Raw genomic sequence first — 24,988 nt, 5'->3', positions numbered from 1 at the left:
AAGAAGGGGGACAAGACTAACTGTGGTAACTTTAGAGGAATATCGCTTTTGTTGACCTATAAAATTTTGTCAAATATTCTTTTGAGGAGATTAACTCCATGTGTGGATGAAATTATTGGGGATCATCAGAGTGCTTTTAGGCGTAATAGATCGACTATTGATCAGATTTTTTTTGCATTCAACAGATATTGGAGAAAAAAATAGGAGTATAAGGGAAGAGTACATCAGTTATTCATAGATTTGAAAAATGGCATACAACTCAGTTAAGAGAGAAGTTTTATATGATATTCTTATTGAATTTGGTATCTCCAAGAAACTAGTTTGATTAGTTAAAATGTGTCTCAATGTAAAGTACAGCAGAGTCCATATAGGTCAGTTTCTGTCAGATGATTTTCCAATTCATTGTGGGCTAAAGCAAGGAGATGCACTATCACCTTTGCTTTTTAATTTTGCTCTAGAGTGTGCCATTAGCAAAGTCCAGGATAACAGAGAGGGTTTGGCATTGAATGGGTTACATCAGCTGCTTGTCTATGCGGATGATGTGAATATGTTAGGAGAAAATCCACAAACTATTAGGGAAAACACGGAAATTTTACTTGAAGTAAGTAAAGAGATAAGTTTGGAAGTAAATCCCGAAAAGACAAAGTATATGACTATATCTCGTGACCAGAATATTGTACTAAATGGAAATATAAAAATTGGAAATTTATCCTTTGATGAGGTGGAAAAATTCAAATATCTTGGAGCAACAGTAACAAATATAAATGACACTTAGGAGGAAATTAAACGCAGACCAAATATGGGAAGTGCGTGTTATTATTCGGTTGAGAAACTTTTGTCATCCAGTCTGCTCTCAAAAAAGCTGAAAGTTAGAATTTATAAAATAATTATATTACCGGTTCTTCTGTATAGTTGTTAAACTTGGACTCTTAACTTTGAGAGAGGAACAGAGGTTAACGGTGTTTGAGAATAAGGTTCTTAGGAAAATATTTGGGGCTAAGAGAGACGAAGTTACAGGAGAATGGAGAAAGTTACACATCGCAGAACTGCACGCACTGTATTCTTTACCTGACATAATTAGGAATATTAAATTCAGACGTTTGAGATGGGAAGGGCATGGTAGCACGTATGGGCGAATCCAGAAATGTATATAGAGTGTTAGTTGGGATACCGGAGGGAAAAAGACCCTTGGGGAGGCCGAGACATAGATGGGAAGATAATATTAAAATGGATTTGAGGAAGGTGGGATATGATTGTAGAGACTGGATTAATCTTGCTTAGTATAGGGACCGATGGAGGGCTTATGTGAGGGTGACAGTGAACCTGCTGGTTCATTAAAAGCCATAAGAAATTACAGCCATTAAGAAAAAATTAATAATTATTATTAACTATTTCTTGCCATTTACTTTACAGTTTTTCTTAATAATCATCTTCTTCTTCTTCTTCTTCTTCTTCTTCTTCTTCTTCTTCTTCTTCTTCATTTAATGGTTTAGACATTAAAGCCAGTTCCATCTCCTCATTGTGTTCATTTAACTGTTTTTTTTCCTGGGACGTTCCAATTTTGTTTATATTTGAATATTTTATAATTTACATTATATATAGCAGTATTTAATTCTTTGTGTAGGGCCTATGTTGTTATTTCTTACGGAATTTCTTCTTGTAAGCCTTCATCATTTTAATATACAAAGAAATCTCATCTAAGAGGCTTGCAATTTCTCCTATTAGTACATCCATACTTGTAGTCTCTTTTAATATTGTGCATAAACTGGCAACATTAATGTTCTAATACGGTATGTTGAAACTTCAAGTCGCCCTGGGTAGCGTAGTCGGTATAGTCCTGGCCTTCTGTGCTCGAGGTTGCAGGTTTGATCCCGTCTCAAGTTGGTGGCATTTATGTGTGCTTAAATGCGACAGACTCATATCACTAGAGTTAGTGGCATGTAAAAGAAATCCTGTGGGATAAAATTTTGACACATCGTCGATGCTGATATAATCTTTGCAGTGTTAAATAAAACATAATTTATTTATTTGAAACTTCAAATTTTTCCTCTAATTAAATTATTTTTTGTCTTGTGTCTAGGTGGTGTACAGATATAAAATGAATTATATGCCACTCTGTACTGATATTTAACGTTAGTAATTTTTCAATTTTGAAACTGAAAGTTAACCAATCTAACTAGAAGATAAAGGTCAATGGAAACTATGGCTTTGATTGCAATAGTAGACTTACACGATATTATGAATTTAAATTTTAACATGTTTTTCTGTAAATCGCAATGTGAAGGTTTTTTCTCTCCCCTTCTAATATCAATTGAGGCATTGAGAGCACAAGTGGCCTAACCCACAAAATTAGTGAATTTAATCTGAATATGTTATAAGATGTACCTCATGTACAGAACCCTATTCTTCAACGATACAAATTTCTCAACCAACCTACCTGATTCTCTCCTAGATGTTACAAGATGCACTGTTTGTGCATTTATGCTTTCCCACGTCTGCTCGAATGCAACAGTGGCTCAATGTCATAATGTGGTTTAGGCTAGCTTGTGGAAGAAGTAACAATGTCTCAACTCACTTTTGAGTATCTGATCATGTAGTTGCATTCACCACATAAGTTAAATTCGATGTTGGTAGGCTAATGGAGTAACCAGTATTCAGATGTTTATTTTCTTTGTAATTTCGAATTGTATTTACATTCATGATAAACAATTAGGCCAACTATTAATTTCTCATTTCTAATGTTGGGATTGTAATGAGTGTTTTTTTTCGGCTTATGTATTTTCATTACTGGTATCCCCAGAAAACAAAGTCGATGTGCATTTATGTTGAAAACTATGTTGAGGAAAATGATAGCTTATTCGTCTCAATCCTGAAATGGTGGCTCATTGTTAGACACAAGAATACTTATCATTTTCTGAGAATAGAGTTCCGGAGCTAAACTCTTTACAGAGGATCTTAATGCAGAACTTTGCTTAAAAAATCCATTTTTATCCGTGAAAAAATGTTTGTCTCAAAAAATTTCTACTAAAAGAAATAGTTAATTGAGCTTACTTGTGATAATGGCATTCATATTTTTTTAGAACAAATCTGCCGGAGTTTTGGATTCAAAATCAAAAAGAGTACCCATTATTGGATAAAAATGCAGTACCAGTACCGTACAATTTTTTTTTTTTGCTTTTCATAACATACTTACCGGTATATGAAAATAGCTTTTCTTTAGTGTTTTTTGGGACAAGTATAAAAATTGAACATCGCCTGAGATTAAAACTTTAAAAAATTGTTCTTTAATCGTAAATCCCTACATTTCCTCTGGCAATTGCCACTTGATTCTTCAGGAAAATAAAACATATTCAAATATCTTTGCTCCTTAGTTGAGACATTAGGATTTGTGTACAATCATGAGCAACACGTTTCCAACAAATAAGGATTTTAAAGGATAATGATTTTTTTCTTACTCCGAACTTCGTCTCATCCACATATAAGTACCTTAGTAATATTGAGATTCTATATACAGTAATTTAATCTTCTTGATCTGATGAATAGTTTATAAACAAAGTTAGCAGTGTATGCACTGATACAATTTCTTTATCAGTCCGTAGAACCTAACATATATGTTGTAACAGAAGCATACAAACTTTGCTGATTTCTCAATACCGGTATATGACAAAAAGAGTTTATTTCGGTTGAGATTAACATGGAAAATAGTATCTGTATGACTGTAAGACTAATAAAATGTATTTATGATATTAGTGAAAACAAATCACCATCAGAAATAAGTCTCACAGTGTGGATATTTGGGATGAGTGAGTCTGAATAATGTATAAAGCAAGTGTACTATGGATTTTTCTTTCAAAATGGTTAAAATTAATGTGTACATCTTCTGTCGTGCATGACTAAAATACAGTTTTTCTTTTAAGGGAAATTTCTTAAGATGAACAGTTTATTTTTTTAAAATCTAATATTGATTACTTAATTGATTACTGGTATTTTAATTTCAGATTGCATTTTGATCCAAGTGTCCTCCTGTATTCGTAACACGCTAAAACTATTGAAGGGGGCCTTAGACATTGCCTACTGTGCAAAACCTGGCATTGGATCTAAAATGTAGAGCTACAATGACGCTGCTGCTGATCATCACTGGAGAAATGCTGGAATTATGGCAAGGAGAACTGAAGTACCTGTTCCAAACATCTTCTTTGTCCACCTTCAATTCTACTTGGTCGCATCAAGATCTGAGCCCGAGCCTCTGACGTGAAAAGCCCATGCTCTAGCCATTCGGCTAACCATGTACTTGCGGACTAACTGTGCTATCTTCTTTTTTCTGCATATTTAATAATAAAACAAAATTAATTCCTACAGATAATATATAGGCATGTGCAAACCATGTAAAGTGAAAAAGTTCATCCTTTTTTTTTTATCAGAACTCTTACTTTAATTGCAAAATGTTATCTCTCTCCACCATTACACTTCGCTAACTGAAAGATAAACACACCTGGATCAATCACTCTGATTATCACAGAAAGTAGCCAAGCATGAGCAGACAGGCAGAGAACCAATTCTAGTGGCAGCAAAAGTACGGTATGTAACTTAATAAACAAGAAACAAGTGTAATAGGATTATTCTTTAACAGGATCATCAGCTCTCCGCAGTGAGGACTATCCGGGTGTCTCGGCATTTCTATTAAGGCCACTGAAGGGAATTGTTAGGCTGCCGTGGTAAGTGTGTATATCTTTAATTGACGTGCATGCAAAACTTATCAAAATATGTGAAATATATTGAAAAATATTTATATAAAATATAACATAAAATACTATTCAAAATTTGTTTATGACTTTACTGTATAAAATCAGTGATTAAAATACATTAATAAAAATAGCTCTAGGTTACAGCCTATCTTAATGAAGTTTAGGATTTTAGAGAAGAATAATATAGGTCATATAGTCTAATTTTAACTGTGTAATTTTTTTCCAAAACATTTTTATTTTCTATTTGATCAAAGAAGAAACATGAGTCGCATTACTTACGAAGCTTTCTGAAACTCTTGTTTTCTCTCTTGTTCTAGTTTTACAAAAAAAAAAAAAAAGTGTTAAGTTCATGTTCCATGCAAAGTACGTATGTTGTCTGTAAATGTTCAATATGATTTTCCTAGTAATAAGTATATAACATAAAAGAACGAAACATTACATATCAAAATTTTACTAATAATGTCTCAAGTTTCAAGTTATGTCTTATATACGCACATTGCAAGACAAGATAATATAAACAAAAAAGCATCCTTATGGTTTATCTATATAAACTTCCAAATATAACTTGATATAGGAAAGTCTAATCTTAAAATGAAATAAATGTTATGTGTTAGCTAACATAGGTACGGTATTTAATATTAATTTACTTAAAGAGATCTATAAATTTATTATCAGATAAACAACTGAAAGTGTAACATGCCTCCGAAGGAAGATCCAGAATTGCAGAAACTTCGAAAGGAATTGGATGACTTGTTGAATAAAATCAAGGTAAGATGTAACAAATATTACTTCAGTTTAGGATATTTTGATCTTTTAATTAAGCTGACTTTAATGACAGAAGAGACTTACGAAAAACAAGCTGTCTATTGCTCTGTTAGAAATTTATCAAATATTCTTCTGCGCCTGGATGCTGTTCTGTAGCATTATGATTGTTATTCTAATTATTATATACAGAAATCGTGATAGGCCTATGTTGATGCTTTAACATCGAATATTGTATTAAAAAAAATTAAAATAACATCTTAAACTCATTTTATAATGTGGCAAGAATGAAATCATATCCCTCAGTGATATTTCCTACGACACACTAAGCGATACTATTCTTCAATTTATGATAATGTAAAAATTACAATGTTACGAATGTTCAACAACTTTCCACTGAAATGATAAACCATACAATAACTATGTACCGGTACAAAATTTCAAGTACAGTATTAAAATCATAATTTCTTTTAAGATCTAAGATATATTTCGAATCAATGCAATAATTAAATAAATCCTAAACCTTTCAAATGATACTTTAATAGAATTTAATGATGGAGGAATTATACCTGGTAACTCCATAAGTCATGTACCTTCCAATAAGGAAAATTTCTAGATTGATGCAAGGGACTATTGCTCCAAATAGTATTAAGCAGTGGCAATTCTTACACGATTAGTAATAAATAGTGTTAGAAGAAAATGTTACAAGTACGGGTGCCATGTAAGTAATTTCAACTGTAATACTTACAGTTCATAGCAAACGATTTTAGGTCACATTAGGTGTAATCCATTAAGAACCATATATAGATAAATATAAAAGCACAGACAACATATTAAAGTTACTTCTGCGGTAATAAAGTTGTTTTAAATAAATAATGTTGAAATAAATTTCACTTTACTTAATGTACGGTAATGGAATGAAATAGGCCTAACCTTCCTTTCAAATAGCATATGAGAAGGTATAACGGGTATAATTTGTTAAAATTATATTAATATAGATTATTTAGAAACACTGTACCATTTCTAGTATGGTACCGGTATGAAGGTTTCATACAATTTAGAGCAACTAGCAACATGGCAGCTTAAGAAGCCATTCAAGATTTAGGTCAAACTTATAAGGATTCACTTTTCTCTATCCTTCACTTCCAATTAATAAGCTACCTTCTTAACTTCGTATTGCATTCATATAAAATTTAAAACTAGAGTTTATAAAACACAATAAGCTTATTGTGGATTACAAAATAAATCTACGGTATTTATTTCGTTGGTGTGTAGGTGTTTTTATATCACACATTACATTAATTGTACGTTAAATTTAAAGCTTTTATATTATTATGGATGGGAAAATAAATACACACATACATATATGTATACATATACAGTACCAGTACAGACAACAAATCAACATGATTAAAGTTCACTTTATTATTCTAGCACTAAGACAATCTATTTGCAATGCCAACATTTATTTAAATTTTAAGTCCTGGATGAAGTACCACAAATTAATTAGATTTATAGATTAGCAGACTATCATACTTTCGCTGGTGTTAAAATATTATTCCATTCTTGTAACAACTGTTTACTGACAGGAGGAACAGAAGAAAGTAGCAGACAAGACTTTGGAAGACATCTGTGGAGATCTAGGTGATGCACCTAAAGTACGTCTTTCTACAAAGAAACTTCTCAAAGGTCACATCAACAAAGTTAACTCTGTACACTATAGTGGAGACAGCAGGTAAGTTGTGTTCGATGTTACTTTTTTAAGAATCTCTGATATTTAAGTAAGAAATTACAAGCAACACATACTGTAACGTGACTACTGATTTGATAATTGCCTCCTGACTTTTCCGTCACCATATCAAACAGCAGAATAAGCCTACTAAATGATGGAATATGAAATTTTCGTTGATAAGTGTTGTCAAAATCAACAATTTACTCCTTCTAATTAATGTTTCTGTATCTTTAACGGATTGTCCTTGTGATGTTTTCTACAATTTTAACTGTAAGAAGCAGAATTGGTTTACATTTTTAGGTATGAAATAGGTACCTGGTACTTCAACTTTTTTTGTATACTTGTATAGTACCGGTACTTTGTAATACAAAATAGTAGTATGGTATTGTAAAAGAAAACAACAAGAGTGACAGCTGGCACTACAACTATCCATATTTACATCTTAAAGAATATTGTTAACTTATGACATGAATTAACATGCTGGTAATTAATATACCCTCATATTCGTACACCACCAAGGTTAGCTCTTTTGAAAGCACTCATATAATCCACTACTGGGTTGTTGGGCCTATTGTAACTTTACTAGAGCCCCTTCAGCTATCTATTTTCAGGGTCTCATCAGACCTTCACAGCTACCTTAGAGGTGCCAGGAACTATGTTCCGCCTATACTTCACTCTGACAAGCACTCCTTTACTTAGGTACTCACCTCCCACGACGTGGACGCAGGGCCAGGCTTTGAGTTAGAAGAATGGTAGGAAGAATTAGAAAAATACGAATTACATCTAAGCCCAGAGAAATGTCTAGTAATGAAGATTAGAAGAGAGCAGACAGATAAATATAGGTGTCATTAAAATTAAAAACTATATTTTAAAATAAGTCGAGGAAACAGATTATTTGAAAAGTAGAATTTCCTGCACAGGAAAAATTCAAGAAGAAATCATTAACAGACTGTGAAACGAGTGCTAACTTTTATAATACAGTAAACAATATTTTGTGGATTTGGAATGTATCAAAGGAAATCAAAATTATGTTATATAAATGCTATTACATTCATATAGTCACATAATATATGGAGCTGAGACCTGCACCCTGGTTAAAAAAATACTTAAGTAGAATTCAGACAGAAGAAGTGAAGTTTTTGTAATTGCTTTATTTTAAAACGCTTTATCAACTGCTATGGTTGTCTACAGTCTGAATGAAATGAAGGTGATAATGCTAGCGTAATGAGTCCAAGGCCCAGAGCCGAAAGTTACCCAGCATTTGCTCTTATTGGGTTGAGGGAAAACTCCGGAAAGAACCTCAATCAGGTAACTTGTCCCAACCACGATTTGAACCCAGGTCCACGTCAAGCATGCTGTTACTCCGAAGCAGCGGATCAAGTGAAGTTTTTAAGAAGAAGAAGAAGAAGAGATAAAATCAGAAATGGGGTTAATATGGTTCGGGCATCTGAAGGGGGTGAATGGAGGAAGAATGCCCAGAAGAGCAATAAAAATGACAGTGAAAGACACAAGAACATTAGGAAGACTTAGGATAGATAGCTGGACCAAGTGAAAAAGGACTGATAGGAGAGGATTTATAAGTAGTTGAGAAAGAATTCATGATGAGAAATTATGGCAAGACAGGCTTTTGTGGAGGAGACTATGTTCTGAAATGCCCCATATCTATTGGAAACGTCTGATGATGATGATGATGATGATGATGATGATGATGATGATGATGACCACTATTATTATTTATTTAAATCCGAAACTTTAATGTGCGGTAATTAACCCTATTACACATTCATTTTATAGTCAACAAAAAACGAATTCTCAATATATATATCCATTCAATATAGACCTTGAAAACTTCAAATTTTGATAGGCTCTTAGAATCAGGATTTGAAAATGGAACAAGGGGCCTTTGATAAGAACAGCATCATTAAATCTCACAATGTCGTTTATTTATTTTTCAATTAATATTATTTACTAGTATGTAGACCAAACAATAATATTATAGTAAGTTATATAATTTTTTGTACTGCTCTGGCTTCATTGCCAGATGCAAGGCACTAGACAACAACATATAATTTTTTGTAGATGCTGTTTAATTTTTAAAAGTTGTTATAACTTTTCTTTGAATAGGAAAATTTAGATTTAACCCTCAAAACTCTCTCTGTTTTCCTTGTTTAGAATGTAAAAATCACTTTTTGGGTCTTCATATAAAAAGTATCAACATTATGATCAAAATACAAGAATTGAAATTCTTTCGAAAGAACTATTATTTACCCATATTGTTAACTTTTATTTATTGAAAAATATGATGAAGGAAGCCTTATCTTTAAAAGAATTTTTATCATAGATGTAAAATAACATGCTTATGCCATCTGAAACTTTCAAGTCCGAATACTGACATAAATATTTTTAAAAATTGTAAGTACCGGTACAGTACCAATATCTGACTTTATCTTTGAATAACCTATATATAATTTTCTTTTTTTCCAATATAAATGACTCCAAAGAAATTATATTAAGAACTGTGCAGTAAATAAGATGAATTCATTTTTGTTCAATGAAGGCATGCAGTGACTGGGTCACTGGATGGAAAGCTCATCATATGGGACACATGGACAGGCAACAAGGTCCAAGTTATTCCACTTAGATCATCGTGGGTTATGACTGTTGCCTTTGCACCTTCTGGAAACTTTGTTGGTAAGCATAGGCTTCATGATAAGTAAGTTTACCTCGTTATGTGGCACTATTTTTACTGTGATTTATCTACTGCAGCATGTGGGGGTATGGACAACATGTGCACTGTTTATGACCTAAATAATCGGGACTCAACTGGTGCAGCCAAGATTGTGCGTGAACTCTTGGGATATGAGGGCTTCCTGTCTTCCTGCCGCTTTTTGGACGACAAGAATATAATTACTGGGTCAGGTGACATGAAAATGTGAGTCTTATTCAAGTCTTAATACCACTGTTTCTTCTTTGACAGCTTAGATCTCTTGTTAGTGCAGAAATAAGGTCACGTTCAAAAAGTGTTTAATTTTATAATGAAGGAATAAGGTTCAACATTAAGGAAAAAAAAAAGTGTCATAATATTTAATTGATAGCAATTTAAATTTTAGTGCTTGTGATTTTGAAAAAATATAGTACAGCTGGATCAGTTAATCAAGAAATAAAATTTAAATTATAGATTCAAAGCAAATGTCAGCTTATTTAAAAACATATATCATCTGAATGCCAGTAGGCCTACATATAAAGTGTGCAAAAATTGAGTTGTTATCAAAATTTAAATTGATAAAACATTACCTATGATCCATCACGTGTAAGAGAGGTTCTGTCTACTAAATATGCCTTAACTTCAAAATAGCATAGACTGTTTTCTATTGTAGATTAATTCAGTACGGGTAGTCAAGTATTATAAATTGACATAAACTTATGCAACTGTAAACTCTTGTCATTCTGTGTCATAGATTTAAATACTGGCACATTAAAATTAAATATTTTTTTCTTCTCAGTGACCTTGCATATATATATATATTTCCCCTAAGACCTTGCAAGTTTTAAGCCACTTTTGGTAAACAGCATTTACGGTGCAGCTATTTTGAAGAAAATATGAGAGATGAATCGACAAAATTTCACATACAAAATTGACAAATTACTCCGTTCAGTTACTAAAAACCAACTTTATTATGTACTTCGGCAGCTAAGCTTAAATTAAGACTATTTTGAGACAGATTTTGTACTTGCTGATCTTCCTGCTCTTTTCATTTCTTGCTTAGATAAGCGTCAAGTTTTAGTATATTTGCAGCCGGTGGCCTTGCGAGCCATAACTCGCTGATCCCTGAATCACTGGAAAGGTCACGCAAGTAACTTGGAAGCTCCAAAGTATCTAGAGATTGATAGAAATACAGATTTTGTCTTGCGTAATAGTTGAAGTCGACTGCAGTTTTCAGCTCTGATTTGATTAGATGTGTCGTGCTCCTGTTTCGAACATTTGTCCAATTGTTCATGAAATGAAACACCCCCTTTGTATGAGCATTACTACTTGGTATGCTTAGAACAAAACTAGCCAGTTTTTTTTCAAATTTATAACATTAACATGGTTTGATTTTAAACGAAGGAACACTAAAACTATTTCTGGAAAGCATTACTTTCTATGAAGACTGAATATTTCAATGCATCTCTTTAACAACAAAACTCATCATATAAACAATCAACACTAAAACTATTTCTGGAAAGCATTACTTTCTATGAAGACTGCATATTTCAATGCATCTCTTTAACAACAAAACTCATCATATAAACAATCATCATTCACGGCAAGGTCAAATGTTTAGAATAATAATTTTTACATTATGCAAAAATAAGAGAGAAAAATGCTCGAAGAGAAGGAAAATACTGGTACCGGTAGACTGTTAGAGGCAAATACAGGAGATCTTGGGAAATACGGAAAGGTTGGCAACCCTAATTGCAGCACATCAATAGTCAATTGATTACTCGATATTGTTTATGTAAACCGTCCAACAATGAGGAGTTCTATATATTTCCTTACAGCTGTATGTGGGACTTGGAAGCAGGCAAACGTTCTTTGGATTTCGAAGCCCATGCTGGAGATGTGGTCTCCATCTCTCTATCACCTGACTCCAAGACATATGTGACTGGCAGTGTTGACAAGACCTGCAGGCTCTGGGATTTACGTGATGAAAAACCAAAGCAAACTTTCTTCGGACATACATCGGATGTGAACTCTGTCTGTGTGAGTAGCAATAGGATCTATCTGAAATTGCTAACAGACAACTTTAATAAATATAATTTTATTTTTACAATTAAAAAAATACACAGGGTAAAATTTTTATGCAAGTCACAACAAAACTACCAGGATAATTAACGAATGTAATGCATACATTTTATATTTCTCTTTATTCACTTCAGCTCAGGTATTAGGCTATGTGTTTCCCAATATATGCCAGAGGGGAAAGTCACATAAACAGTACAGTTAAGTTCTTTACAAACCTCCCAGACATAATACAAACGCACTCCCCAGCAAAACAATTGAAGAAAGTGGAAAATGCAAGAACTTCACTAGTTCTGAAGATGGCTCCTACTAAGGTGAAACTATTCAACTAGGTATTTATAAACTTAGTTCACAATTAACACATGAAAGTGATCACCATAAATTACATCCCTAAGAAGAACATTATTGTTTGTATACATCTGAAATCTGATTAGTGTATATGTTACTAGTCAGTGATGTATGCAGTCGAAGGGGAAAGGAACTGGCGACCCTAACACATTATCTCCTGGCTTAGTTGTCTTATGAGTGATGCCTCATTGGCGTCATTTATCAGGTTCCAACTTGTCTTCGGACAGTTGACTAAAGAATAATAACAACAACAACAATTATATATGTTTTCAAGAAGTTGTTGAGGTACATTATCATCTGCTAAAATTTGCATAAATTTATTTCTATTTCCCAAAAGTACAACAACAATAATAATAATAATAATAATAATAATAATAATAATAATAATAATAATAATAATAATAATAATAATAACAATAATAATAATAATAATAATAATAATAATAGCAATAATAATAATAATAATAATAAATTGCAAGGTAATTATAGTGATATATTATTTATAAACATTTAGCAATATACAAGGGTGGATCAGAAAGTAACTCATAATAATTTAAAAAACGTTTAATAGGTAAACAAAAATAAAAAATACACAAATGAACTCACATCATTTAGCTACTTTTCTACATAGGCGCCAAGTTTCTCAACACATTTCTCCCATCGTGGTACCAGTTTCAGTATACCCTTTTCATAGAAGTCCGTTCGATTGGAGTATAGCCATCTGCGGACAGTTGATTGCACTTCTGCATTGGTCGCAAAGCGATGGCCAGTCTGTATTTCTTCATGGGACCAAACAGATGAAAGTCCGACAGTGCAAGGTCTGGACTGTATGGTAGATGCTGGAGCACCTCCCAACCAAATGTGTTGATTTTCTCACGAACAAAAGCCGCAACATGGGAGTGAGTATTGTCATGAAGAAGTTTGACATCGTCAGCATTAATGTTACGGCGTTTGTCACGAAGGGCACGACACAACTTTACCAATGTTTGATGTAACTGCAGCATTCACAGTGGTCCCGTGTTTAGCAAAGTTCACCAATAAAACACCATGCATATTCCAGAACACTGTCACAAGCATTTTCTTAGCAGATTATGTCACTTTGAATTTTTTCTTTACTGGGAAAGCAGCATGTTTCCACTACATAGAGGCCTGCTTTGTTTCAGGCGTGTAGTGGTGCACCCAGGACTCATCACCAGTGACAATTCCTTTCAGAAAGTCATGTCCTTCTGCAGCATAAAGCCTTACGTGGTCCAAGCACGTAATCATTCGTTGGCTCTTGTGCTCATCAGTCTGATTCTTAGGCACCCAGCTGGCACTATCTTTATGAGATTTCAATGTGTCATGCACGATATTGTACACTGCTCCACATGAAATGTTGAACTGCTGAGATTAGGTTCGCAGTTGGATTCGCCAGTCGTTCAAAATTGCCGCCTCAATGCCTGTGACATTCCGCTGGGTTGCAGCTGTTACCGTCTGCCCAGAATGTGACGAGTCACAAAGGTTCTCTGTCGTCTGTGAAGAATATGCACTACCTGGAGATGTTGCTATGGTCCACACAGTCTTCCGCATACATGCCACACATGTCCCTGTGAATTTCACTCGAGTTATGTCCTTTAGCCCACAAAAATCGCACAACACTTTGCTGCTCTTCACAAGTTGATGACATCTTTGTTGCGTAGTTCACGGTTCTCTCGCTAGAGCTGCACATGCAAAACAAATTGTGTCTGTAGTAAAAACTTCAAACTATATTTCGGTGAGATGTCAACATCCCAGACGCAATACCAATGCAGAAGAAAAATTATTGTGCGTTACTTTCCGATTCATCCTCGTAATATATGGAGAAAATAAGGTTACAATAAATTTAAGAAAATTATAAAACAAAGAATAATAAGAGTAAGTATAAATACTAAATTGTATATGAAACTGTTTACAAAACTTACTGTTTGAACCTGAGAAACAATATTAAACTGAAAGTAACAAAAAAAATCCAATTAAGAAGGAAAATAGGAAATATTGGAGAATGCTGGGCTTGCAGTGAAAGACCTGCACTTGGGCAGAAAACTATAGCTGAACTATGAATGATGAGCCTAAATTTAAGTTCTACGAATTACATTCTGAGACATTATATTTTAAAATATAAGCTCTTGGTGTTTTGAATTTGTATTGAAGTACTGATACATATTTTCATACTGTTGTACTCGTATAATGCTGTGATGAAATACTGGACAGCAGCTGGAGTAGTATATACTTGTTACAACTTACTAGTGTAAAATGCATTCTTTTTGTAATAAAAAACTGAGGGGGGAGAGGCAGAAAAATACAAAAGTTGGAAAACAAGTTAATCTCCAAAATGACAAAAATGACCTACTAATTACAATTTTTAACTGAGGTATTATGATTTATAAATAAGTTAGAATTGTCCATAAAAGGAAAGTACAAGATGACAGGTCATTAAAATCCGTACCGTGGTCATTTTTAATTTAAAGCAAATATACAACGCATTCATTTCAGGTATTTAATATTTTTTACATTGAATCATCCTTGACAATGTTTCTCATTCAGGACACTGATCCAACTTAATGTTGCAGCATCACCCATCGGGTTATGCGTTTGCCACTGGATCCGAGGACAAAACAGCTAGAATGTTCGACATTCGATCTGACCAGCATGTAGCAACCTACAACCCTCCTAACAGTACGTCGGGATTCACCTCTTGTGGCTTGTCTCTCTCGGGGCGTTATTTGCTGTGTGGAAGTGACGATTCATCCGTTCATATTTGGGACACCCTCAAGAACCAGCACAATGGTATGGTTTATTGTTAGCTAGGGGAAAAGAATTCTGAAATTTCAAACTATCAGACAGTGTATTTGAATTGAATTTCAGGAGGGGAACAGTGTGATCTATTGTGCTAACCCTTGATCTGGGCACATTGCTAACCCACACCAGCTGATTATCTAAGGTTTGCTGCATACTTCAGGATTTGAACAGGCACTCCCACTTGTCCCTGGGTCAGTCCCCTCTGTGTGAACTTGAAATGTTAGACTTTCTCATTGTTAAGCCAATGGTTACTACAGCTTATCTTTGGCACGTAGAAAAAAATGTGCTGCTCTCCACAGGAAATATGCAGCGCATATTGTTACATCTCCACAACAGATAGACAAATACAAAAAATTAGATGTCAATTCTAACTGTAATGTTACGAAATTACATCCTGAATAAAATATTATATTGAAAAATTGAGAATTCCTGGCCTTGCGTAGACAGTGCACAGCATGTTGGTGCAGATCACGGAGGATGGTAATTTAACTACTCGCTCCAAGTATATGCCATTGTTTCTTAATGTAGCATTCCAAGTAAGTTTCGCATAGTTTCACAGTTAGTAAGGACATTTTATTATTTTTGTGTTTGTTTACTACTGTGGAGATCTGTGTGTCCAGTTTGAGAGAAGGTTTCGACATAAGCTTATTAACTGTTCCCTAGTTAGTTCCATTTATGTAGGTCTACATGCATCATTCAGGTGTATCAATCTACTTTACGGGTAAATAATATGTAGTAGCACACATATATATATATATAACTTAATCAAAATCTTACCTACTTTAAAACAAAGCCTTTTTATGATAATTTGATGCTATATCAATAAAAAATATTACCAATATTTAATATATAGCTGATAAAAGCAATTATTTATGAAAGTATTTTGATGATGAAAGAACAAAGTAAGAATGAACATCTTGTACATTTCCAATAGAGGTAGCCTATATCTAAACTGTAATTGTAGCACTATTAGTCGACAGGCTAGACTGCTAGAGCTTCAGTTTTCCACGCTAGAGACCAGAGTTATTTAATACATGCGAACCAAATTCGGAATTTAAAGTAAATAAAGGCGATGGTGCAGCAGATTGTTTTGGGTTAAGTTACTCTACTTTCTTCCGCCACTAGTGATAAATAATTCACAATTATTATTTTTATGAACAATGAAATAACAATAGAAAATTATTGCACAATATTACTATTGAAATGAGACGAATCCAGGGATATCTATGACAATGTTTTACGAAGCAAGTGACCATGATAACCCTTGGAGTTGTTGCTAATTCGAGAAAAGCATTATACAAGCACAAACAGACTGTGGTTACGTATTACCACAGTCTAGTATATACAGTCACGAAGCTCAATACATAGTAAATATGCATCCATAGATAGTTGCTAACCACTAGGATCGTTAATATCGCCTCATTACAGACAATGCGAAATAGTACCAGCACAGTCTATTGTTCCTAGCAACCTCACAACTCAAGCTTCGTGACTGTATATACTAGACTGTGGTATTACTGAATAGTTAGCTTAGATTTTTTAAATGTTAATCGCAATTTTTTATGACTTCCAATGAAATGTTTCTTTATTTATTTCTAAGAATATATTACTTACAATTCTGAATTCACATTACAGGATGTCTTGCTGGTCATGAGAATCGCATCACTTCATTATCTGTGGCTGGAAATGGGATGGCTGTAGCAACTTGTTCCTGGGACCAAAACGTTAGGATCTGGGTGTGAACATCTCCTCTACACAACCAAACTCAAAGCACTTCATAAGCTTGCCATAAACGTTTACAATAATGAAAATTAATAACAATAGAATGTAGCATTAATTAAGTGGATTAACAACAAATTCAACAAGTTTTAGACGTAAAATTATGTTCTGAAACAACATGTCATGGGAAGTTAACATATTATTATTACACGTGGTCTATATTTCAAATCATTCATTATTTATTTCAATCGAGGCACCTCAATTAAAATACGTTTTCAGTTTTATTTCATTGGACTACTTTTCACATATTAAATATATGCCTACAGTAGTAGGCCTACATAGTATTAAGTTGAGACTCTGACCTGGCGAAAATGAAAATTCATTTAAAATTTAGAATTAGGTGTAAATTTATTTGTTTTACAAAAAATATAGGCCTAAATGAGAACTAAATATTATCCCCTTACTTTTAAGATCGCTGAGCAACCAATAACCAGTTAGTATTTACGTTTATGTAGCCTAAAGAATATCATATGTTACAAAAACTTAGTTTAATACACCTAATTTGTTATCTGACATGAATTTGTACAAAATACAAATTTTTTTAGACGGAAGTCAATTAATTTCCTTTATGCCTTTACCAAGCAAAATGTCAGTTGCAATGATTTCTTTTCCTGAAGTCATACAGAGTTCTTTAGACAGCAAAGTTGCTCTAGAAGAGAATTTAATTCGGTCTTTATAAAGTATCCATGCTGTAATTTCAGTTTTATAATTCCCATTAATCAAAATATGTATAATATATGGTACATTCAAAAACCTGAAAATAAATTATATATGCTACCAGACGAATTCCTGAGAAAGATTTGGGTACCGTACCAGTACTTCATTACATCTTTGTCTCACCATTCATCAGTGTTGCTTTTGCGTTCACATCACAAATTAAAAAATCAAAGTAGTAGATAATTTTTTATTAATCTCAGATTTTCAACACACGTAGGTACTGCTGACATGAATAGGAATTATGGTTCATCACAATCGTAGATTTTTTACTCTAATTCTTACACTAAACAGCCCTACAATTTTCATTTTTATTTAGATGCAGACTATTCACAAATTGATGAGAAAAGAAAAGTTTCACCAGTGTCTTGTCAAAAGAAAATAACAAATTATGTTAAAGTGTACTACGATTGAATAGTGAATGTTACAATAACATTAAAAATAAATGAGACAATCTCAACATTTTAGAAAGAGAAAAAAAATCGATTATTTAAAATTCGAATTATCTCACTTCTTGAAAGGAGAAAACACGAGGCTTTTCAGTAATGTAGTAGTTACGATGATACTATGGCAGAGAACAGGAAGTGTATAATATTTTCAATTAAAAAAATTATGTGTCTGTTAGGTCAATTAACTTTCCACATTGCAGTACGGTAGTTTGTAAAATAAAGAGGTATCGTAGATATGCTTACAATATTTTTCTTTAATTAGTAAAGATTCACATATGTAACTCTGAGGCTACAAGTTAAAAAAATTATATAAGGACTTAATCTCTCAGTTTAAACTTCTGAGATATTTTTTAATAATATATGACCTGGAAGTATTACTCAGATCTACTTACTGTTCACGCTCCAGCAGTTCTGCATCTGTGGAAGAAATGCACACACTGTGTTAGAAGTGTAGAAGGTAGACGAGAATGGGATGCTATTTTGCTTCGTTCATCTTACTTTAGAAATGATGCTTCCTGTTAATCAGAAATTTTTTGTCAACATTTTTGGGAAAAGTTGTACATTCACTTCTACAATAATCCGCATACTTGCTCATTTCTACTTTTCAGTATTTTTAAGGAAAGTTGTACCTTCAGTTATCTCAATAAACTTGACAGATTTTCAGAGTTAAAATGTAGACTGTATATGAAGAAAAAATTGAAAAGGAGTCATCTGAAGCAACTTGGCATTTCTTTTTTTTTGTTTCAAAACTTTATTTGAAGGATCTTCATTGTAGGCATAACAATTATTTTATAAATCTAATGTTTTGTTGTATACAGTATGCTGAAAAGTAAAAAAATGCAACTCTTGGCAAGATTAACACATTCCTGTGCATATCAATATGACATACAATAGTCTAAAATCAACTTTGTTACTTCTAATTTAAAGATATAAAAAAAATGTCAATTCCTTATTAAATGACAGCTTAAAAATGAGACATTTCTATTGAACTTGCTGCTTCAGAGTATTAAGTCTAGAACTAATCTTGTAGAATATTTTCAACAAATAAGCGGAATAGTTAATTGACTGAACGAAAACCTTATTATGTTGTCACGTTAGGCTGGGTGCACACAGAATCAGACGTGGTGTAATGCTACATTTTGTCTGTTGGTACTTGTATCTCATTTATTTCTTATGATAGGATGCACACAGAATCAGTGGCTATGTGACGGTCGCAAGCAGACATGAGGAGACAACATTGCATTACTGCTTGAACTTCGTCGTGAGCAGACAGTCTGATGAGTACAGTGTACTGTGCATACGTGAATAGTCATATGCACGATTGCAAGCTTCCACAATCTACAGATACTATTGTTGTGTCGTGCACATTATTCAGAATGGGGTCAATGCGGATAAATTCGTTGTTTTAGTGCAGGAAAGATATGTTCTGTACAATCCCATTTTGAAAAAAAAAAAATATCATGACAATAATGTGGTTTCTAAAATGTGGAAGGAAATTTCAAATGAGATGAAAGAACCAGATGAATAATAATAATAATTTGTAGTAGGTTTACCTCTCTGCTCTATATTACCACTCATTATTAATTTAATATTATTTTTCATTGTTGTGGGTCGTGAAGTAGTCATAAACATACAAAATGACGTTTGTGCACTACATTAGTAGTATTTAATTTTAAGACTCTTTCAATAAATTGTATAGGTTTTAGGCATATTAGGCGTCCTTAGGAAATAATAACCAAATACAATGGAGTTTCTGATATAGACAGTCCTCATTCATTGACGGCATTTTCTAGCCTAGGCCAGTTTTCCAAACCCACACAGCCAACAGTTCAGCTATTGCGAGACACTAAAAAGCAAATCGTTGTGTCGCGAAGAGCTGTGCCACATCTGATTCTGTGTGCATATGGTCTTAGAGTAAATGTCAACACTAAAAAGAACTTAAAACTGGTGAATCTTCGTCATGAAAAGTAATGCACACACACTATGACTGAGACTATATTGCTTTTAGATGTTTGCTTTTTATTCTAATTCTCTGCAAAAATGTTGTGTGATTGACTTGTACATAGCGTAGTTATTAACATATACAATGTAATGTTTTGTCACCAATAATGTTTAATGAATGAACATAATAAAACTGTAGACTCTTTCTCTGATTGTAATACGTAATTTTCCCACTAAATGTATTTTCTACTGAATTTTACTTGTACCTCACAATTAGCTTATATGAAAATAAATAAGAACGAATTTATAAACTTATAATATTGCAATGGAATTTTCTGAGATCCGTTGTCCCTTGAGTTGGGAGTTAAAGTTTCACTGTAATTCTGCAGAACAAAATTATATATTACCGGTACTTTATGAGTAGATCGGACTCTAGAATATACATATTTAACCATTTTGCATGGTACTAGTAACAGTCTTTTGTGTTGATTTTATCATATTATGTTCATTTTTCCTCTTTATTGGTCATGTAGAGAAAAATCAATAGGCCCAGCATCTTATACAGCTCTTTTACCATTGGTTTGTGTTATTATTGACTTCATGTATATGTAAAATATTAATATTACTGTCTGTCAGTAGAAAAACTTACGATTTAATTTACTGTACTGTTTTCATTATACTTTCCTCATGTATAATCTGCTAACCCTAAAAGAGAGATTGCATTTCTAAATTACATTCATTATGTATCACCCTGATCACATATAACAGATTGATCAACCTAATGGACTTTCAAGACAACCACTTTTATCAATTTTATTTCATTATGCTGCCATCTAGCAACTACAAAAGAAGTCAAGTTATAACCTTTATGGAATTGCATGAAGCAACTGTACTACCATCTAGTGGTGGTAGCTACCAATAAATGCCTTTTTGATGTGGAGGCTCTGGTGGTTGTTCTCATTTTATGATGACATTTCATAACATGAGAATGGCCAATCTAATATAAATGTGATCTAATATAAACGTGTGTGCTGTTTAAATAAACATTTCACGTGTTATTTTGAAGAGACAATAAAAGTGAAAAAAAAAAGCCAAACATTTTGTTTTCTATACAAAAACACAATAACTTTGTACAATATTTTCAAATTAGAATCACTGACTACTTATTGATGATTGTACTTATGAAATTGTTACTCATCTTAATTATGTAATAATAATAATAATAATAATAATAATAATAATAATAATAATAATAATAATGATAATAATAATAATCAAGCCCATGTGTATTTTCCAAGGATGGTGGGGGGGGGGGCTGATGGTCTCAGCTGCCAGAGTGGTGTGAGGCCTTGCCGGAAAAAGTGTTCAGTAATTTGACCTTGCGAAAGGAATTTGAGCATCTGAACATAATTATTATGAGCCAATTATTTGAGAGTTTCAAGCACAAGTTTTCATAAAAATGTGGCTGAAAAATAATTAACAAAAAATAACATTGTGATAGCTGTACACAGAGAAAACAAATATACTTTTATTAATGTAACTTAAAGTAATGGCTTTGTAATACAATGAAAATAATACAAATTGATAGACTTAAAAAATGAAATCATCTTTCACATCTAAGGATTTAAGTTCTTTTACTTATAACAATTATATAAGTTACTGGTATTATTCTTTTTATCTCTACTACAAAGTAACTGATAAGTAATATAATTATAACAATGTTCTTTAGTAATTTGCAGGTACGGTAATTCCAACATACCTAGGCTCTACATAATTTAATGTTTTACATAAATAAATCAATCTATAAAAGTAAATATTGTAGAGTCCTTCCTTACCCCCTCTCCTAATGGGTGCCCATGGTAATAATAAGTTTCAAGCAAAGAACTGAAGCATCTAATATGTACACAGACTGTGTTAATATTCTTCATGCCATATTTTGTATTTGTAACTAGAAGAAAAGGTATTCATTCGACTTTGTTTTTTTACCTATAATGTAATTAAATGCAAACCTACTTAAAATACATTACTCTCATTGAGGAAATTAAAGATAAAAAGTATATAAAAGATCCCTATAATTAATTATGGCATATTTTATGTTACATATTATCCATGATATGGGAAACTGTCTTTAATGATAAGTAGTTTAAATGAATTTACGTTATAGTGTCTGATTATACTTTATTATTTTAGGCCTTCCATTTTATTCAGATGATGGATAGCTTACGAAAGATGAACTAATTTTACTTCACCATTGCTAAATTCTCAACAGATCAAATTACATAGTAGAGCATCTGTATTATATTGTTGTTTAGTCAACTGTCCGAAGACAGGTTGGAAACTCATAAGTGACATCAATAAGGCATCACTCATGAGGCAACTAAGCCAGGAGATAATGAGGTAGGGGTGACCAGTTCCTTTCCTCCTGGTATTATATTGTAAAATTAAATTCACGTACAATAACTGCGAGTACATAATGAAGTTCTGTATCGGTACCAGTAGTTGTTCATGGGTAATTAACACTAACATTTTACATCTTGATTACGCAACTTTTAACACTGTATCACTTCGGAACATGTATAATAAGACTTTCTTGTGTTAAATTCTAACGTACCTTGTTTACATGTTTCGACCTTTTATGGGTTATCCTCAGAACTGGTCGTTGTTGGTCTTGGTGCCTCTTGTTTTGTTTCTTGTGAGGGTGTGTTCATGTGGTATAATGTAGAGTCAAAGAGTGTGTGTGTTCTGAAAATGAGTTGTGTGTTGAGAATTTCCTTGGAGTGTGTTCAAACACGTTACAAAGAACACATCACAGCCATAACAAAATTACAAAACACCTCCACATATGCAGAACACATCACAAATGCTAACCACACCCACAGACATGGAAATACTACACATCCAACCAAAAAGCCAGAAACTAAACACACTAGAATATGAAATATACACACGAAAACACACCCCAACGAAATTCTCAACACACAACTCAATTGCAGAACACACACACTCTTTGACTCTACATTATATCACACGAACACACACTCACAGGAAACAAAACAAGAGGCGCCAAGACCAACAACGACCAGTTCTGAGGATGACCCATATAAGGTCGAAACATGTAAACAAGGTACGTTAGAATTTAACACAAGAAAGTCTTATCATACATATTCCGAACTAACATTTTATTTTTGTATTACAAGAGAGTTGTTCCAAAAGTAATGCCTCCTATTTTTTTGTGTTGACCTGTAACATCTGTGCCGGATGTTAGTGGCATTGTAGTAAAGGTTGAACCATTAAGCTAATGTCCTGTTAGTTTGGTTGTCATGCAACAAATAGTGGCAGCAGACAGTATATCAAAATTGCATCTGACATAGAGGTACGTAATAAACAGAGATATGTTATTGAATTCCTCACTGCCAAACAAATTGCACCCATTGACATTCATCGGCGCTTGTTAAAGGTGTATACAGATGATACAGTGAATGCAAGCACAGTGAGACGGTGGGTAGTGCGTTTCAACAGTGACGAAAATAGTCATTTCATATAGGCGGGGTGTGATTTGGATGTCCTCAAGCCTGAATTTTCAGAGTCAGATCAGAGAAGAAAACCTTTCGCTTGCAACATGGTAAGTCCAGTTTCGCGACCACAGAGCACGTTGGCTGGACTGTCCTACCACATCCATCATATAGTCCGGATTTAGAGCATTAGACTTCCATCTCTTTGAACTATGAAAGATGGACTACCGGTACATGGACATTATTTTCCAGACAAGGATGCTTTCATCGCAGCTGTAACAAAGTGGCTTAAGTCTGCTGGTTCAAATTTTTACGAGTGTGGCATACAGGTTCTCGTTCATCACTGGCAAAAGTGTATAAATAATGATGATGACTATGTGGAAAAATAACTACTGTATATGTAGCTGAAATCTTGTTCTATTTAACTGTCTTATTATGCTCTCTGTATGTTGTTTCCGTGAAAAATAGGAGGCATTACTTTCGAAACGACCCTCGTACATCACACTTGACAGTATGTGTTAGAGGAAGAACAATTGTTTGTATGCATCTAAAGTCTGATTAGTATAATATGTCGCTAATCGGAGATGTGTGCAATAGAGGAAGAAAGGAACTGGCCACTCTACCCCCCTCATCTCCTGGCCTAGTACGGTATCTTACAAGAAAATCTGTTGTGGTAAACAATGTTTTTCATGTGATATGGCACGCTTTTAATTGAAACAGAAAATCTGGTTAACTTTTCTACCACATTGTACAGTATTTAGATTTATTTACTAAAATCATAAGAAATTACAGAGAATGAAGCAAATAAAACAACCTCTGCTAGAAACATTTTTTTTGAAGACAACCAAAATATTACAAAAAAAGAGATGAGGGAATCTTGACGTAGAACAAAAATAATAAATTTTATTAAGCATACCTTATAGAGATCCAGCAACTTCCGAGTCCAAGAAATCCTTTCTTTGTGCTGTCCATTTGACTATGATAAGCCCCAACATCTGCACACATGCCAATAACCTCAGAACTCCGCCAACCGTTGCTTATGAGAATGTACCAAATTCCAACAATTAAGTAAACAAACAATTTCTTATTTTGGAATTAAACATATCATTAATGGCAAATTCAAAGACGAATTAAAACACCTCAATGAAGTATCTTGTGAGGGAAAACTTTGGAAAATCTAACAAACGACAACTCATCAGTACCAGATCATACTCGATCAGTAATGCAAAATTAATCAAAGAATCTTCACGATACACAATGCTTAGTAATAGAACTATTCAACATTTAATAGAACTGCGAGGCGAACCTAGCAGCAGAAATTCTAATGACGCTCCAAGCCCCACTCTTGATCATGCTATATGCTAGATTGTATAATCTCATAAGTAATGCTACCAACATTTCTTGAA

General features: G+C 33.3%; 1 protein-coding gene across 2 annotated transcripts; it reads left to right on the top strand.

The window, feature by feature from the left end:
- Window positions 1-4,559: 4,559 nt before the first annotated feature.
- Gbeta76C (guanine nucleotide-binding protein subunit beta-2) lies at window positions 4,560-20,277 on the top strand. Of its 2 annotated transcripts, none has more exons than XM_069834577.1 (8): window positions 4,560-4,578; window positions 5,421-5,513; window positions 7,097-7,242; window positions 9,797-9,930; window positions 10,006-10,171; window positions 11,782-11,983; window positions 14,959-15,175; window positions 16,823-20,277. In XM_069834577.1, exons 2-8 carry the CDS (start codon window positions 5,442-5,444, stop codon window positions 16,927-16,929), a joined length of 1,044 nt encoding a protein of 347 aa, XP_069690678.1. In that variant the 5' UTR covers window positions 4,560-4,578; window positions 5,421-5,441; the 3' UTR covers window positions 16,930-20,277. The 2 variants fall into 2 exon arrangements, with proteins under 2 accessions (XP_069690678.1, XP_069690677.1); XM_069834576.1 differs by having other exon boundaries at window positions 4,576-4,715.
- The last annotated feature ends 4,711 nt before the right edge of the window (window positions 20,278-24,988 follow it).

Source organism: Periplaneta americana, chromosome 9 (genome assembly GCF_040183065.1).
Source record: "Periplaneta americana isolate PAMFEO1 chromosome 9, P.americana_PAMFEO1_priV1, whole genome shotgun sequence".
Lineage (NCBI taxonomy): Eukaryota > Metazoa > Arthropoda > Insecta > Blattodea > Blattidae > Periplaneta > Periplaneta americana.
Note: the sequence above shows the minus strand (reverse complement) of the source record. Positions and strands in the feature narration are given on the sequence as shown.

What these genes read in the sequence shown, in the direction of transcription:
- Gbeta76C (XM_069834577.1), top strand. Translation starts at nt 5,442, where the DNA reads ATGCCTCCGAAGGAAGATCCAGAATTGCAGAAACTTCGAAAGGAATTG. An exon ending in ACTTGTTGAATAAAATCAAG is followed by an intron (nt 5,514 to 7,096) that starts GTAAGATGTAAC and finishes GTTTACTGACAG; the next exon opens with GAGGAACAGAAGAAAGTAGC. An exon ending in CCTCAAGAACCAGCACAATG is followed by an intron (nt 15,176 to 16,822) that starts GTATGGTTTATT and finishes TTCACATTACAG; the next exon opens with GATGTCTTGCTGGTCATGAG.